At 38.6% G+C, this 18,028-nt stretch overlaps 1 protein-coding gene across 3 annotated transcripts in view; it reads left to right on the forward strand.

Annotated features, from left to right (window-relative positions):
* Rmdn1 (regulator of microtubule dynamics 1) overlaps positions 1-18,028 on the forward strand; it is a 23,655-nt gene continuing 5,627 nt past the window's right edge. Inside the window, exons 1-6 of one of the 3 annotated variants that reach the window (NM_001031663.1) lie at positions 120-255; positions 5,400-5,517; positions 11,155-11,242; positions 12,701-12,860; positions 14,008-14,097; positions 16,864-16,919. In NM_001031663.1, coding sequence (NP_001026833.1) covers positions 127-255; positions 5,400-5,517; positions 11,155-11,242; positions 12,701-12,860; positions 14,008-14,097; positions 16,864-16,919 — 641 coding nt within the window. In that variant the 5' untranslated portion in view covers positions 120-126. Of the gene's footprint in view, positions 256-5,399; positions 5,518-11,154; positions 11,243-12,700; positions 12,861-14,007; positions 14,098-16,863; positions 16,920-18,028 lie in introns of all 3 variants that reach the window. The other 2 variants (XR_005504511.2, XM_006237933.5) reach the window with 2 other exon arrangements.

Genomic DNA, 18,028 nt, shown 5'->3' on the forward strand with positions numbered 1-18,028 from the left:
AGCTGAGGGAGTGAGGGAGGTGGTGCAGGCGGGCCTTAGGAACTCCGCTCCAGAGTCGACTTTCGCCCCGCCCCGTTCTGTCAAGTTCGGTAGCTAGTAGTTAGTCAGGCTGGGAAGCTGTCAGTCATGGCGCTGTCCTCGCGACTGTGGCGTCTTCTCCCTCTGCTACGCGGAGCGGAGCAGAGCGTGTGTCAGCTGGCGAGGAGCTGGGGCAGCGGTGGGCGCTGTGGCACTTGGGGATTCCGCGGTTCCGAGGTAACCCGCTGTCCTGGTCCGGCCCTCACCTTCGGCAGGGCGTCGGGGGTGCCCCCCTCTCCAGGTCTGGAGGTCGGGCATCCCGGCCAGAGGGTCCTGGAGCTTCCGCTTTGCAAACCTCTGCGACGGCCTTGTGACAGAGGGGTGCGTCCTCTCTGCCCTTCCTGTCCGAAAGTAGAACAGGAAGGTGAAAGAACGTTGGCCGTTGAGAAGGCCGCTTCCAGCAAAGCCACCGACGGTATCTGGACTCAGCTTGTCACCTCAGACAGCTCTGACCGGTGACTCAGTGCTGTAGTTCCAGCCGCTAGAGTCCAAGGATTGCAAATTCAAGGTTGGCTTTGTATGTCAAGCCAGTTCAGGGCTAGTCTGGGTGATTCAGTGAGTGCTTGTCCCAAAATAAAGTTTTTAAAAAAGTAAGTTCAATGTCAATAAACCTTTGCCTTACACCTAGAGGCAAAAATGTTTGTGATGTAACTTTGAAATTTTGAATAAATATGAGAATTTATTTGTACAGTACTTATCCTTGAATTTTTTTGGTTTTTTAATACATGTTAAAGCTGTTGAGATTCTCTTGTTTGTGTGTGTGTGTGTGTGTGTGTGTGTGTGTGTGTGTGTGTGTGTGTGTATGTGTGTGTTTATTATCTCAGTTCTGATGTTTTTATTTGTCAGTCTTAGGACTGTCTTTATTCTTAAAATGGGATGGCATCTGTTCCTAAGATATATTTCTCCTAACTGTTTTATTTTAAGCCCCAAAGTACTGCCTTCAAATACCGGCTTTATACAATTACTATCTGTGGTGTGTAGGTCAGGAATCTAGAATGGCTTAACTTGGTGTCTAACTTAAGATCTCTCTTGAGGTTTAGTCAAGCTTTCAACTGTTGAGGTCTCCTTTAACATCTCAGGGTTTTGTTTTGTGGAAATATTTACTTGTTTGTGTTGACAGGGCCTCCCTAGGTGACCTTGAGTTTAACATGCAAGTTTTCTTGCCTTAGCCTTCTGAGTCCTAGTATTCCAGGTATGAGAGTTCAACAACAACCTACCTTCCTTTCTCCATTTTTTAAAAATTCAATTTAATTTATGTGTATTATGTGTTTTGCCTGCATGGATGTATGTGTACCAAATGCATGCCTAGTTACCATATCAGTGGTCATGAAGAGCTAGTAGTGCTCATAAACAATGAGTTATCTCTCCAGCTTCTCGGGTTTGTTTGTTTGTACATTTTGGCTTTTTGTTGTTGTTGTTGTTGTTGTTGTTGTTCTGTTTTGTTTTGTTTTGAAAGCTGTTTCTGAGGCTAGAAGGAGGAAGTTCTGTTTCCACATTCTCTTGTGGCAGTAAGCAGATAGTTTCTCCACAATGCTGCTGTTGCCAGCAGACATTGCAGCTAACTTTCCTCAGAAGGGGAAAGTTTCCCCTGGGCAGGGGGTGGAAGAGAATGCTGAGAGAGTGTGAACTTTGTGGTCTTTTAACCCCTTCCTCTTGGAAAATAAGGAGGTCAGTTATCCACAGTACTTGTGAGGGAAATTGCCTTCTGACACTCAGATTCAGAAAAGCTTACAGCCTGCGTGCTTACTGCTCTAACCCAGAGTGGAAGGAGAGAAGGGAGTAGCCATTACTCAACAGTTTTAACAGGTCAAGACATTCTCTGACCTTTACAACCCACCTACTTACATTACACAACAAGTACAGGATTTAACACCCTCAGGCACTATTGTGCGCGTCTCTGGCTTCAGTCAGATTATAGGAACCAAGTAACACATTCAAACAAGGAGGTCATTTGAACAATTTTCACTGAAAAAATAACAGTGTGCGGTCGGAATGGATATGCAAAAGGGAATGTTAGACAGACCTTGGTGTAGGATAGGTGAGAAATATGGCTTGCACTTTAGTGGGAATGTAAGTAAGTGGATGGATTCAGAGAGTTGTAAGGATAGAGAATTATAGTTTCATGGAAGAGATTAAGAAGACTCAAGTAGAAATATTTAAGTTCCTAGCTGAAACAGCCTAGGGAAATTTGAGGAGTAAAGGGGAAATGTCTGATATTTTGGACTGTATTCAGAGGGCCAATTGATTTTAAATAAGTAAGTAGCTCAGGAGGTCTGCAATTACTTTTTGAGTTCTGGGCTAAAGAAAGGAACTTGGGAACTTTTAGCACAATGTTTACTTTTGCTTTTGAGGCAGTTTTGTCTCGGCGTGTCTGGTTTGCCTGGAACTTACTATGTAGACTGGGTTAGCCTTCAACTTACAGAAGTTTACCTATCTCTGCTTCCTGAATGCTGGCCTTAAAGGCGAACGCCACCACATCTGGTTCATATATATTTGTATTTTAATGCCATAGTAAAATATTGAAAGTATTTAATATTACTTGAAGAAGAAGGCCTTGTACCCATCACAGATGAATTCTAATATTTAAAAGGAAGACTTTGGCAAAAATTAAGAAAGGGGAAGAATGGTAACACATTCCTTTCCCTCTACTGATTTTATTTTAATTTCTGGCTCTAAAATTGGTAAAATTAATGTTGAGGAAAAGTACGTCTGAGAGCAATACTTCCCTTTACATAAGAAATACTTGTAGGGATTGTTATTACATTTCACTTTCTGTGAATCGTTTGGATCCATGCTAGAGTGCACATGTGGAGGTAGGTCAGAGGATAACTTGTGGGAATCTGTTTCTCCTCTCATCATGTGGGTCCCTATGATTGAACTCAGGCTGGAAGGCCTTGGCGACAGCTTCCTTGTATCCACTGAGTCATCTCTATGCTCCCTCTAGAGGTTTGTTTTAAAGAACTCATGATAAAAAGCATTGCATTCTAAGGTAGAGGTACAAGGTGAAGTGGTATCTTCTAGCTGTTGGATACATTCTTAAAGTTAACACTCTTGGAGGTGTTCTAGGCCTTTGATTTTTAAGTATAGAAACATCATTTTCATCTAGTTTCCCAGAGAGGAATAACAGGTTGCTTCATATTAATCAAACTGATAAGAAATCAGGTGATGAGCTGTCAGCTTATGAATTTGCAATGAGAAATATAGTCATTCAATGGCCATGCATCCTCCATTTAAGAAACCTGTGTATTACTTAAGCACAAATTGTTGGACATTCTAAATGTGACATTTTCTCAAATTACAGTACTATGTACATCCTTTCTACTGTGTCATTACCTGTTGATTAGTAAGCCCCTAAGATTTAATGTTAAAAATCTTGGTCTTTCCCTCCGTTTTTTTCTAGGCACCAAAGTATACCTATGAGCCTGCAATACCTTCTCCCTAGTCGAACATTTCTCCTCTTCCTCCTCCTCTTTCCTCTTTCTTTCATTTCCTTTTTTCTTTTCTCTTCTTTTCTTCTTCTTCTTCTTCTTTTTTTTTTTTTTTGACAAGATCTTTTATGTCCCAGGTATATAGCCCGGGGTGGCCTCAAACTCCTGAGTCTCTTGTGCTTACCTCCCTTACTCCCTGGCTGGTACTGTGATGATAGGAGCACCACCATGAAAACCAGTTAATGTGATGCTTAAGATCCAACCCAGGGTTTCTTACATGTTTAACAAGACTCTATAAACTGGTCTGCACCACTAACCTGTTTTTAGAAAGTAAGAATGCATTCAGAAAGTAAAATGCTGTTTTGATGTTGATTTGTTTTTAATTTACTGGTATTAATATCCTGAGTCTTCAGTTTTACCAGAACATTCATCAAATTGGAATGTGTTGAATGTTCCATTTTCTGGTCTAAGACTACATCAGAAGTTTAGATGCGAATTAAATATAGATTGGGAGAAAAATCTAGATGCATCAGTGGTTTTCTGTTTATGTTTAAAAACTGAACGACTAATCTGAAGAGATCGCCCAGTAGCACTTGTTAAGAACTCTTGATGCTCTTTTAGGGGACCCAGTTTCCATTTCCAGCGCTTACATGGTGGCTCACTCCCTTTGGTAACTCCAGTTCCAGGGGCTCTGACACCCACTCCTATCCTCTGCAGGGACCAGGCATGCGCATGATACACATACATGCATTCAGGCAAAGTGCTCATGCACATAAATACAATAGATGAGTCGAAAAACAGAAAAGGGAACAACTAGAAGACAGCTCCCATTTCCCATGACAGAGACAACTGAGAGGAGATGAAATTCATAACAGACTTCATGCAGAGACAGGTGTTGAATGATTCTCAAGCTTAGGCTAGAGACAGAATGGGTCAGATCTGGTATTTAACACTGTGAGAAGAAATAAAGTCACAAATAAAAAAATAAAAGAGGTCTAGGCTTAAGCTCTAGACACAAACAACAAACAGGCAAGAAAACATTAGAGATGAATGAAGACAAGGAACAGTCACGAGACAGGAAGAAAACCATGAGAATATTTCAAAAACAAACCGAAATGTTTTAACCATAACAAAACCCGGTGCTGGGAAAGCCATTACAAAGAGGACAGTTTTGGGTTGATGAATATGCTTACTGCCTTGATTATGGTGATGAAATGGTTTTCACCAGTTTGTACCTTGAATATCTTCCTGATCCTCCTGCTTCTACCTCCTGAGTGATAGGCATGTGCTACCATACCCATCTTAAATATGGTTATTATTCAACATCTATTTAAACACTGTGGGGTCTTTGGACAATATCCTTACTGAGAGCTGTATATTATTTTCATGTGTAGTAATTGTTGCAGTTTTCAGCTTGCCTATAATTAGTATTTATTAAGTGTTGGTTTAAAGTATCATTGAATTAATTGATTAACTTATTAATAATATTATTCCATACAATTTTAAAGTACATATGTCTCTGTAAAAAGATTTTCATAAATATGTAAGCCATTTTTTGCCATATTTATTCACTCATTCACTCATTCACTCATTCATTCATCCTTTTTGAGGTTCTGTGTCTTGAACTAAGTGTCTCTTGCATGATGTTCTACCCCTGAATTACATTTCTAGTCTACAACTGACTGTTAGACCAACTACTGCTTCCATTACTAAGATTTACTGAATGCAGGGTTTAAACAGTTTTAGTAAAGAATTGGTAAACTATTTCTTTTGCTTGTAGCATTCTATAATAACTTGCTTTGGAGGTGAGAGAAAATGGATAGGTTTTGAATGGGGTAAAAATTTCTCTACGATTTCTTGAGTTTCATAATTTTAATATATTGTTTTCTATAGGTGACAGGAAACACAAGAGCCTTCAAGAGAGGCCTTTTGTTCTCAGCCTTGTCTTATTTGGGTTTTGAAACCTATCAAGTCATTTCTCAAGCTGCTGTGGTTCATGCCACAGCCAAAGGTAAGCATAAGCTAAAGATCCTGATTGATTTTTGTGGGTGAGTGAATGTGTACCTCTGTGCGCATATGCGGGCATCAGAGATTTGTGCCATGGACTCTTCTTTGGCCCCATCTCTATTATATTATTATTATTATTATTATTATTATTATTATTATTTTATGTATATGGGTGTTAGGGTCTGCATCTAACGCCACATGAGAAGAAAGCATAGATCCCATAAGGGTACCGGTATAAACTGTTGTGACCCACCATGTGGGTACTGAGGATTGAACCCAGGACTTCTGGAAGAACAACCAATGCCCTTAACTGTTGAGTCATCTCTGCAGCTCCTCCAGCTTTATTTTCTGAGACAAAGCCACTGAACCTGGAACTCTGCTTCCCAGTGTTGGGATTACAGCTGTAACCTGTAATTATACAATCAGCTTTCTATATGGCTGGTGGGGATTTAAACTCAGGTCTTCATGCTTATACAATAAGCTCTTTACTTCTGAGACAGCCTCCTATTTTTGATATTTTGATATTTTGTCATGAGCTTATTTGAATACATAATGGAATTAATAGTGTTATCTGTTCTTCTCTGTCAGAATATTTATGTTTTAATTTACATTTTTATTTAATTTGCATGTGTGCTGGTGGAGGTGCCCACAGCATGGTAGTGGACAACTTTCAGGAATTCTCTCCTTTTACTGTGTGGGGCCATGGAATAGAACTTACCTTGTCAGTCTTGGCAGGGAGTTCCTTTATCCACTTATCTCAGCAGCCCTCGTTGTAGGTCTCTTGAACTAAGAATTTTTGTTTTACATTTTGAAAAATGTGAAGGTGCATTGTGTGTGTAGAGAGAAACAAGACAGCAAGACAATGGATGGCCTACAGACTATAAACTCTAGAGGTATAGAGGGCAGAAGTTTGTCACCCTCTTCTTCAGATTGACAAAATGATTGTTCTCTCATGCCAAGGAGATCACACACTCCTCTATCCTCTAGTCTAGAACTCAGAGAGGGGACTATTTTATTTACAGATAGAATGCAGCTTGATATCAGTTATCGGATAACATTGAAAAGTGGCAAAATTTCATTATCTTTCTTCTCTGATATAAAAGAAACTAAACACTTTAAGACTTTCCCATCCAAAAAAAAAAAAGTCTCCTTAATTCAGTTGATATAGTAAATGACATACTTTTAGTATATAAGAAAAATACCACTTCAATTTAGGGGTTGATACTTTCATAACCCTAAAACAGAACATAATTGAGGAAGGAAAATACTTAATAATGAACTGATATTCTTTTAAAGTTCTGATACAAGAACCTGAGGTTGCTATTAACTAGTTGGCAGGGCCAGGCATGACAGTACAAGCAGATCTCTTCTACGTAGCAGGTTCCAGGAGAGCCAGAGGTACATAGTGAGATCCAACAACAAAAAACTGAAAAACAAATAAAAAGAACCTAGTCGTTTATTCCATTTATATGGGACTATCTTGTCTTTAACAAAATGGCCAATTGAAGAATGGTGTGCACACATCTTCAGTCTAGTACTCAGGAGGCAGAGACAGGTGGAGCTTCATTAAGTTCAAGCCAACTTGGTCTACCATGGTTACACAGTCAGATTCCGTCTAGGGTGAAAAAAATCCTGTATACATTTGTTACATTAAAAATACATTTTCAGGAGATTGGCCTTCTTGAGGTTTCATGCATGTGTGGTAGCAGGGGCGAAGGTATATGGAATGATATGTCATTCCTGTCTTCCGAGGGGCAATCAGGAGCTAGGATGTGGATAGTCCTACATATATCCTCTTACGATTACAGCTGCATGAGAGTCATCCTTCCATTTTTCTCCCTTGCAGCATGCATGCATACATACATACATACATACATACATACATACATACATATATATGTATGTGAAAGGCTATGTCAGCTTTTTGTGTTTTGTTTCATTTTGTCCATATTTGGGGGATTCTAGTTTGTTTGTTTGTTGGTTTTGAGATAGAGTCTCACTGCTTAGTCCTGGCTGTCCTAGAACCTGCTATGTAGAAGAGCCTGCCCGGGCCAAGCTAACCCAGCTTAAAGAACAGCAGTAACTCACTGGGGCACGATGGCGCCCACGTTCAGCCCCAGCTCTCAGGTGAGGCAGGCAGGGAGCTTTCAGTTCCAGCTTAGCCAACTCACTAGTTAACACCCTGCCTCAAAAATATAAAATTAAAGAAAAACCGGATTAAATAATAAAGCACATGCAAGGACATAGGAACTTGGGGCAACACTATGGTGATGCACAATGTACATGATGGATAGGCATTAAGAAAATCCATTGTTTACAAGTTCCTGTTTAAAAATAGTGCACACTTGTACACAGAGTGGGTCCATTCCTCCCCTCTAGCATCTCTGAAACCCACATAACATTCTGGACATCGTAGGACTGATTTCTTTTTTCCTTTTTGGTTCAAGACCAACTTGGGCTTCTTATGAAGTCACCTTAAAAATAAACACAAGAGGAACGAAAAGGTAATCTGTGCTTGATAGTAAAGAAAGCCAACTTCTTCCCGAATAATCAGCACAAGGCCATGGCAGAGAGGTTATTTGATGTTGACCCTGAGTTCATTCGCCAGTACTACTAATAAAATTACTACCACTAATTCATATTTTTCAGTCCTTACATAAGAAGAAAACGTTGGCCAAGGAAATCCAGTATGTTTGAAAGCATAATTAATTTCTAAATACTTCACAAAGAAAGATAAAACATGGAATAACAATAAGCTAAAATGGAAATGAGACGATTCATAGCAGAAACTGTTCTTAACATGGAACTCTGAAGGAGTAAAGCGTCCAACATAAATACTAGGAAGAGACTACCAGAAACCTCCATTCAGTGAAGGGAAGGAAATAATAAAAAAAAAAGAAGCAGAAATTAATGGTCTGAAAATTAGGATGATTGTTTTTAAAGGCTTCATAAAATACAGACTACTCAAGTAGTGAGCATGGAATGAACTCCTCAGGGAGTAAATCTTGGAAGTAGTAGTACGGTGAGCCACAAGTAAAAGGTATTATATGTAAAATTCAAGCAAGCACAGACTGTATGAGAGAAAAATATTTAATAGTCAACTTAAAGACAAAACAGTAATCCCCACACTTGAGAGGCTGGGGTGGGAGAATCTGGTGTTTGAGTCCAGCCTGACCTACACACAGAGACTTTGTGAAAAAGCAGAAGAGCTGGGTGGGTAGCACCATGGCATTGCCCTGGCCTATCACCTGCAAGGCCTTGGCTGATCCCCAGGATGTTAGAACAAACAAAATCAGCAAAGACTGAAAAACTGAACACAAGAAAATGAGCCTCCAGAAGCTCTGGCCAGAGCTCAGAGGTATATTCCACAGGGCAGTGATTAACTTCTGCCATTGTTTCTGTCTTCTTATTGTGAGGTGGAGTTTTACTTTGTATTTCTGGCGGGGCTGGAATTCATTATGTAGAGCAGTTCCAGCGGCCTCTACCTCATAAGTTGTAATTAAAGGCAGTGGTGTCCACCCTAACTTCAAACAGTGTCAAATATATTGTAAAGGTAAAAAAAATTTAAAATGATTGTTTTTGCCAGTGTTCTATTGCTGTGAAGAGACACTGTGACCCCATATAATTTTAAAGGAAAGCATTTAATTGGGAATTTCTCACAGTTTCGGGGGTTCTCATTGTAGTGGGAAGCCTGGCAGCATATAGGCAGACATGGTGCTGGAGAGGTAGCTTGATCCACAAGCAGCAAGAAGGTACTGGGACCTGGCTTGGGCTTTTGAACCTTCAAAGCCCATGGCCAGTGACACTTCCTCCAACAAGGCCACATTTCCTAATCCTTTTAAATAGTGCCACTCTCTGTAGACTAAGCATTCAGATATGTAAGCCAAATATATAGGGACCATTCTTACTCAGATCACCACAGATAATTAAAGAACAAGCAAATATAGAATATATTCCAAGCCGGTTAAAAAAGGAAAGAAAATTAAAATTCATTCAGCACACCATTGGGCAGGAAATAACAAGGGAAAAAAAGCAAAGAAACCAGTGATGCTGGTCTCTGAGGTGGCGTCCCTTAGACCTCTGCCCACTGCCCAGGATGCCTGCCTTTGTGTAGTGTTCTTCCACAGTGAGCTGTGTGGGCTTCATGGCTAGTTTCTGTCCTGTGCATTTTGGTAAAAGAGGGAGATAGTATGTCATTTCGTAAGTACTAGGACCGGTTTTCTGGGCCTCGTAATATCAATTTCTCTTTTCTTTCTCAGCAAGGTGCTTGACTTTTTGCATGCTAGGTACACTCAACCATTTAAATTCCTAAGACTGAGTTTTTGATTTTTTTAAGTGGTAATTTTTGTGGTTACCACAAGATGGTAGCAAATACCCAGTATATGGCGAGAACCAAATAAACAGTAGAGCTTCGAAAACTATTATGTATTTTAAATGGATGTGTTTAACCTGTGGACGTCTGTGGCCTCGGTCAGTATATTCCACTCCTGCAAGTGGAAGCTCACCCGTAAACTACCTTTAAGATGAGTTAGTCACAACCGAGCAACCTAAATGTTCTTCTTGTATCACTTCTCTACCCTCCTTTCTTCACCTTTGAGACATTCCTCTTCAAGGATGAGTGAACCCACAGATAGATGTTCAATATCACTTAAGTCCTATTTCCTAGTATTTTTAATAACACTGTTTTCTGCACTACTGAGACACACAGAATTACTGGTGTGAAAGATTTGCCTTGGCTCTGGGTCATGATATTATATTGATCCTTGATTGTCAGTGTACATATTTTTCATGTATTAAACCCTATACAAGGCAAACACAGGTGTATGGAAATTTTGATTGCCCGAGAAAAACATAAGGGCTATTTTAATTTTGTCCTAATGACTCTGATGTGACTGCAGTTTATTTCAAAAGAATAACTAGGAAGCCAAAGTGAAAGTGTGGAGTGTTAAATAAGACAGCTAACTTTCATATTTGTACCTGGAGTGGGCTGCATGCTCCTATCAGAGTACCTATGGAAGCCTTTCGTATCGTAACTGCGTTTTTTCTTACATATCACACACTGTTTAGTTTTCAAAATTCCTCTTTAGAATCAGAAGAGATTATGCATATTTTAAAGCCAGTAGATATAATGTATTACACTATAATAGATTAGAGTTAAATGGTGGTGTGTGTGTGTGTGGGGGTGTGGTATGTATGAACGTTTACCTAAGCAGGATAGGAAAGGGAGTCTGACACTCAACAGCTAGAGATGTAGGTGGTTGTGAGCCACCAGATACACTGGGAACCAAACTCCAGCCTTAACCACTGAGCTGTCTGTCCAGTCTGTATCATTATTTCCTACAGTGCATGGCACTCAATCAGCAGCAACAGCAAAGAGATTGTACAGACCTCTGTGCCATAAGTACCCCATAAGAAGCCACCTTTTCATAGTTTTAAGGATGTACTCATCAAACTTAGTGTGTTAAATTCTCCGGGTTGTATCCCTGTGGTTTCAGCAGATCACTTACTGTAATCACTTCATGCTAGGCACTGGAGCATCCTTATCTACATGGTGCGGATGTCTCATTTAAAGGTGGTTTCTCCGCCTGGCTTTTTAAACATGTATACAAGTGATTCTTTTTTCGTTTCATGATTTTGGAAGTTGAAGAAATACTTGAGCAAGCAGACTACCTCTATGAAAGTGGAGAAACAGAAAAGCTTTATCAGCTGCTTACACAGTACAAGGAGAGGTAAGCAGGGTACAACTGGCCGGGGCTTGAGGTTAATGTGAACAGTTTTGTTAAAAGTAAACTGGTTCTTGGTATTAAAACTTTTATATAACAAGTTTTCTGCTTTAAAGTAGATTATCTTAGAGTTAGTTTATAGTAAATCATCATTAAAAGTAAATGACTGAAAAGTGCTATTTAAATCTCATTGGTTTTTAAAGACTGCTCTTTTCTGTAATGTGGAAACACCTTTTTCTATTTTGCTTTGGTTGATAAATGTGTCACTAAATATATACATTTTTCTCATCACCCACATTCTGAGTTTTAAAAACAGTAATTCCCAATTGGTATAAGATTGAAATGAACTGACTGGAGTTTAGGCTGGTTCTGAATGGCAGTTATGTTTAGAAAGAGTTTTCAAAGAAACACAGATATGTGTGTTTTCTGCTTTTAGTTCTAGACTACAAGCTTTGTGGAGAATGTCAGTGTGTACTCTTTCAAAGGGGAGGTGGGGAAGATGACATTTCCAGGTATTTACTCCATCCTCCTAATCTGGAAATATTGAGTTGCTTTTCATCTCCTTTTGTTAGTAGTTTCAAAAGCCCCCCACCCCCATTCCCCTCAATTTTGATAGATATCAGTAGTCAGTCTTTACGTCTTCAGTCTGTCTTCATGAGTTAGCTGCTTTGGCATTTTTCCTTGCTTCTTTGAGAAGTAAGCTGTGAGGTGTAACTGAGTAATAAATATACTGTCAATACCTTTAGCTTCAACATTGTAAAGTGAATGCATATTTTATTAACAAAGAGAAATATAAATTCAGCTTAAATACACACATTTAATAAAAAGTAATTCCAGGTTAAAAAATTCTATCAACTGTGACTTTTAATTTGTTAGCCATTTTTTTGTTTTATATGATTGCATCTGTATAACAGTTCCTCAAGGAGTCCACTGTCTGTCCTTGATATATGCCATACAGAATCATGGCACTGGAACTTAGAGTTTAGTTCCAGATTGCATTGTTTCAATCATTCAATCATGTACAGTAAGTAACTATCACATGCCTATTGTTTGGCAAATGTATTTGGGGCAAAGGATTTGGCAGTATCATTTCTATAGAGCATGATCCTGTCCCTGAAGCTAATGTCATTTATGGTACTCTCTGAACCACGCTGGAATTGAATGAAATAGTCAATAATAAATCCAGTCTTGTGTTACATACATTTTGAGCTTGAGGCCAAGTGCTTAGAGAACCGAAATACAAAAATATTTTCCAAGTAAGTCAATGTTTTAGATATTATATATTGATAAGTTAATATTTGCAAATAATTTGTGAAATTTCAACAAATTTTAATAATGGTATTGATAGTGTCTTATATGATAATTGCTATATCCTCGTTAAGCTGAAAGAACTGTCATTGTGGTAGGACCTTTAGCAGTTTTTCAGTGTGAAGTAAGATGTTTCTATATCTTGTTTACAATTAGTGAAGATGTAGAGCTACTGTGGCGGCTGGCACGAGCATCACGTGACATAGCACAGCTATGTAAGACTTCAGAAGAAGAAAAGAAAGTGTTGTTGTATGAAGCTCTAGAGTATGCAAAAAGAGCACTAGAAAAAAAGGGGTCAAGCTTTGCTGCTCATAAGGTGAGTCGGTCAGCGACAATGTTGTCTGATGAAGGCTACATGGGTCTCTGCTTACCTATTACCAGCAGGTTGGAAGAGAAGGAATGTCAAGTGCTTGGTGTACTACTACAGACATTGGTAACTTCTACCACTTGTTTACAAACAGGCACTTATAATCATCCACAACCTAATTTATCAAACATAATAAATGACTTAGGCTACCTGATAAAACTCATAATTGTACCCATTCTGTCTCTCATCCCTTACAATACAGGAATTCCTTCTCCTTCCATAGCTTGCTGGTAACAAGTGCCACCTTTTTCCAGTAAATATGGCAGAACACAAAAAGCTTCTGTGAAAACTAGATTTAGGTAAATTTATATATTTTTATTGTGTATATTAACATCTTATACAAATAGCTCATACAAAGGAGAGAAATATTTATAATAACAAACTATTGTAGATACAGAATCCAAAGACAGGTCCCTCTGATACCCAAGAACAACTATCCCAATTAATCTGAGGCTTCATAGACATTTTTTACTGAAGACATTTTTCCCCCACTCCTACCCTGAATCTGGTGGGTCTCCAAAGCACCTGATTTTATGAAGTTTAGATATTTTACATTTAGGTTTTGGTAGAGATCCTCAGATTGTCTCAGTTTGGGTCTATTATCCAACAGTGGCTATGAAGGTGATGCCACAGTTGACAGTTGTGGCTGTTTCCATCGCAATACAGATGCTGAAAAGGGAGATGAGCCGGTAAACGAGCCATTCAGTTACAAGCCTATGTAAATAGATACTCAGATGTGATTTCTGTATCATATTGGCATGGTCTTAGTTGTCACTACTTTCCTACCTTGTATTATAGGTCACTGTAATTAATGTGTCTACCTTCTTCTTCCCAGATAGCTATGTCTGCCTTTTTTTTTTTTTCTTTTCTTTTTTTCGGGGCTGGGTACCGAACCCAGGACCTTGCGTTTCCTAGGCAAGCGCTCTACCACTGAGCCAAATCCCCAACCCCTATGTCTGCCTTTATTTGTATCTTTTCTTCTTAATTATGCTCAGTAACATTTCACTAAACGAGAATAACAATTGAGTACTTATATAACTTTTTCTTTGTATTCGATGAAATATTAAAGGTATTCCCACCCTGTTTTTCCTTTTAGTGGTATGCAATCTGCATTAGTGATGTTGGGGATTATGAAGGCATCAAGGTTAAGATTGCAAATGCCTATGTCATCAAGGAGCACTTTGAGGTCCGTACTGACTTAAGTTCATGAATTTAGAAAGTCAATGTTTTTCTGAGTTGCTCTGTTTTACTTACCAATCATTATATATGGAACACATTACTACATGCTTCTTGGAAGCAGAGGCATGAAATTATTTGAGCCTAGGAGTTAGAGACCCATTGGAGGAAACAGAACAAGACCGATCTCATTAAAGAGTAAAATCACAAACCAAAGCCCAGTGGTATAGAGTAGTAATAGTTCATTATTTCTGCTTTCCTCAGCTAGGACTGGGAGGTTCAAGATGACTTCTCATCTGCCTTACCTCCGCTTTACTTACGTTAGTGTTTAGTGGACTAGCCAGAGCTTCTCTACAATATAGGAATTGGCCTTCAAGAATGAATGTTTCAAAAGAAATGTTCTAATGTGCAAACTCTTCAAAATTTGTAGCACAACTGATAACATCCTATTGCATTAAAAAAATGCTACATATAATGGCACATGCCTTTAATCTCAGTACTTAGAAGCAGAAATGGGCAAATATCTGAGTTTAAGGCCAGTGTGATCTACACAGAGAGTTCCAGGACAGCCAGAGTTACACAGAAAGACCCTGTCTAAAAACAAAACAAAACAAAGACCAAAAACCAAACAAAAAACCCCAAAACGCTGGCTGAGCTAGTTTCTGTGAAAGGTTTGAATGCTGGTGGCTAATCTGTAACAGTGTAACACAACTGAAACAGCCCTCTCAGACTTGTGTTTAAGATTGGGCAATGTGTATTTTATGTTGTTTCAAATTCTCCCTAAAGTTGATCTACTTTGTTCAATGATAAAAATTACAAAGAAATCTATAGATTTCATACTCTACATGCACACCATTTCATAGTTCTCAGAGAACAAATTAGCACAAAAATATTCAGCATTCACAAATCTTTTATTGTTGTAGATTACTCAAAACCACACATGGACCACAGCACATGTAGGAATTGGCTGGGTATGCTACTCAGAACTCTTTAGGAGCTTCCCGACACAAGTCCGGGTCTAGCTTACATAACTACTAGAGAAAAATAACACCGGACTAGCAATCGCAAAGCCTAACCTGAAACAAACACATTGTATTTTACAATTACATGTTTATATGACTCATAAAGTTTGAAATTCTGTTCTTTACACATCACCAAACTATAAGTGAAAGTGTGGGATTAAATTGGGAAGTTTTAATAAATAACCAGAAAGCAATCTGTGAGAGTTCCTTAGTGATTTTCAGCAAACTAGCAGAGAGGAGCATTGACTTCTTTGAGGTTGTCCTGCAGTGTGTGCTTTGTAAGAGTTGGTGCAGTAAACTCCGAGGTTTATCAGCACGCTGCTGTTAGGTATAATATGTTCTATAAATAGCACCATTCTTACTTCTATTTTGGATATACATGGGAGAGTTTAACACAATTGTTATATGTAGAAAAGTACCTATTTCTAGGTGAAGTGTTTTTGGGCAGGTAATAATAGGAAGACATTTCTTTAATATTCATTTAAAATTTGACAAAAGTGTCATATTTGTCTTTCCTTTTATCTTAAAAAACCAGTGAAAACTGTACTTCACTAAGTTAGTTCTAGAATTAGATTAATTTGTATGTGTGTATTTTTCCTCACCTCCTATATTAGTTTCTGAAATGTATAAAATATATCTTTAAGTCTTTAGTAATGTATTGGAACAAATTTAAGCAATTAAGAATATAGGTTAGGGACTGGAGAAATGGTTCTGCAGTTAAGAGCACTGGCTGCTCTTCAGGAGAACCCAGTTTGTTTCCAGCCTTCACGTGACAGCTCACAACTGTCTGTCATTCTAGGAGATCTGACACCCTCACAAGGATGTACGTGGATGCAAAACACCAATACATGTAACAAATAAAATCATTACAAAAAAAGAGTATGGAGCTGAGGAGATAGATGTCTATAAAAGAATTGACATGTAAGCATGAAGACCTGAGCTTAGCTTCAGTATCCATATAGAATGTTAGGCATGGAGCTGTGCACTTCTAATTCTAGTGTGGGCTGAAGCAAAGACAAAAAGGTCCTGGAGACTTGCTGGCCAGCTAGTCTAGCCAGTCTGTCAGCTCCAGGTTTGGTTAAAGGACCTTATGAACCAGGTGGAAAATGATTAGGGAGACATCTGGCTTTAACCTCTCACCTACCACATGTAAATTCACAGGGGAGCGGTGGGGGCAGGGAAGAGAAGGAAAGTGGATCATGAGGAAGAAAGCTGTTATTGATGGTTATGCAGGTTTGTGGCTAGAGAGATAACTCAGTGGTTAAGGGTGTTGAGACTGCTTTCCCAGAAGACCTGTATTCAGTTCAGCACCCACATTAAGTGGCTCACGCTACCTGTGGATCCAAGTCCAAATGACTTTTCTAGCCCCCATGGGTACCTGCACATATGTGACATTTATTCACACAGACATATACACACCTAAAAATACATTTTTAAAATGCAGGGTTGTAATTTTCTTTTTAACTCACTGCTTCTTTGGTGGTTTTTTTTTTTTTTTAAGATTTTCCCATGTCTTTTTTTTCTTAAGATTTATTTATTATATATGAGTACACTGTACATATTATATATGAGTATCTGTCTTCAGACACACCAGAGAGGGCACCAGGTCTCATTACAGATGGTTGTGAGCCACCATGTGGTTGCTGGGATTTGAACTCAGGACCTCTGGAAGAGCAGTTGGTGCTCTTAACCTCTGAGCCATCTCTCCAGCCCACTTCTTTGGTGTTTAGAAAGGTTTTCTTATTTCTTAACAGAAAGCAATTGAACTGAACCCTAAAGATGCTACTTCAATTCACCTTATGGGTATTTGGTAAGAAAATTTCAGTTATGTTTTTGTCCTATTTAGTGCGATTTTATTTCATAGTATGTATAAGCACCTTATTTAAAATAAATTATTCAAAAATACTATTTACCAGAGTTGAGTACTAATCATTAAACAGCACTTGTGTATGTATCACTAGAACATAGTAAAAGTAGTCAGGCATAGTGGTGCATGTCTGCAATCCCAGCAATTAGATAATGCCAGAAAGATGAGGAGTTCATGTTCACTGTCACCTACATAGGGAGTTGGAAACAACATGGTTCTCATGAGACTTGTCTCAAAACCCTCTTTTTCACCACCAGAAAAATAAAAACCCCAAGAAAACTAAAAATACTTTAGGATTCTTTTGTAGACCTCTCCTTTCCTTTCTTGGGAAAGACCCCCTTTCCCATGCTTAGCAGAGCTGCAGTAGTGTAATTCAGTAGGTTGTCACAGGACATCTTCGTATCTTCAAAATATGTCAGACTGAGATTTGACTAATCTGGAAAACTATGTAACCTTTCAATGTGATCTTGTGTCCAGTATGAGGAATTATTTTGATGGTATAAGGGTATAAAAATGCTTTAAGTATTTGCTGGTATAAAAGTTCATCAAACTCTTTTACAAAAGAAATATGTACTTTTCAGATTAAAAGACCCAGTGTAAATTAATAATTATCAAGGACAGCTACTTAATCAGTAAAGTAAGCAAACATGTGATACAATCTGTGGCTCAAGGAGTTCACCCCCTAGTCAATGAACCCAAACAGGTTTTCACCTGCTTCAGCAAGTTCTAAATATTTTTAGATATTAATCATCTACTTCACCCTTTTTTAAATGGGCATAAATTACTGGCCACTATTGTTATCCATCCATAGTACATTAGTTTTATCATTTAAATGAATTCTGAATTTCCTTATGTCAAAACTACTAGTAGTAAGCCAGGTATAAGCCCTTTGATAGCAAAGATAAGGCAGAAGGATTAGGCGTCCATGGCTAGCTTGGGGACATACTAACATAACTAAATCTCAAAAGAAAACATCAAACAAATTGTAATTGCAGTGCTGTATCACTCAGTTGTTCTAAGGAACAGTTAAAGAAGACAGTAATATTACCCTA

The sequence above is a fragment of the Rattus norvegicus genome, chromosome 5 (genome assembly GCF_036323735.1).
Source record: "Rattus norvegicus strain BN/NHsdMcwi chromosome 5, GRCr8, whole genome shotgun sequence".
In the NCBI taxonomy this organism is placed as follows: domain Eukaryota; kingdom Metazoa; phylum Chordata; class Mammalia; order Rodentia; family Muridae; genus Rattus; species Rattus norvegicus.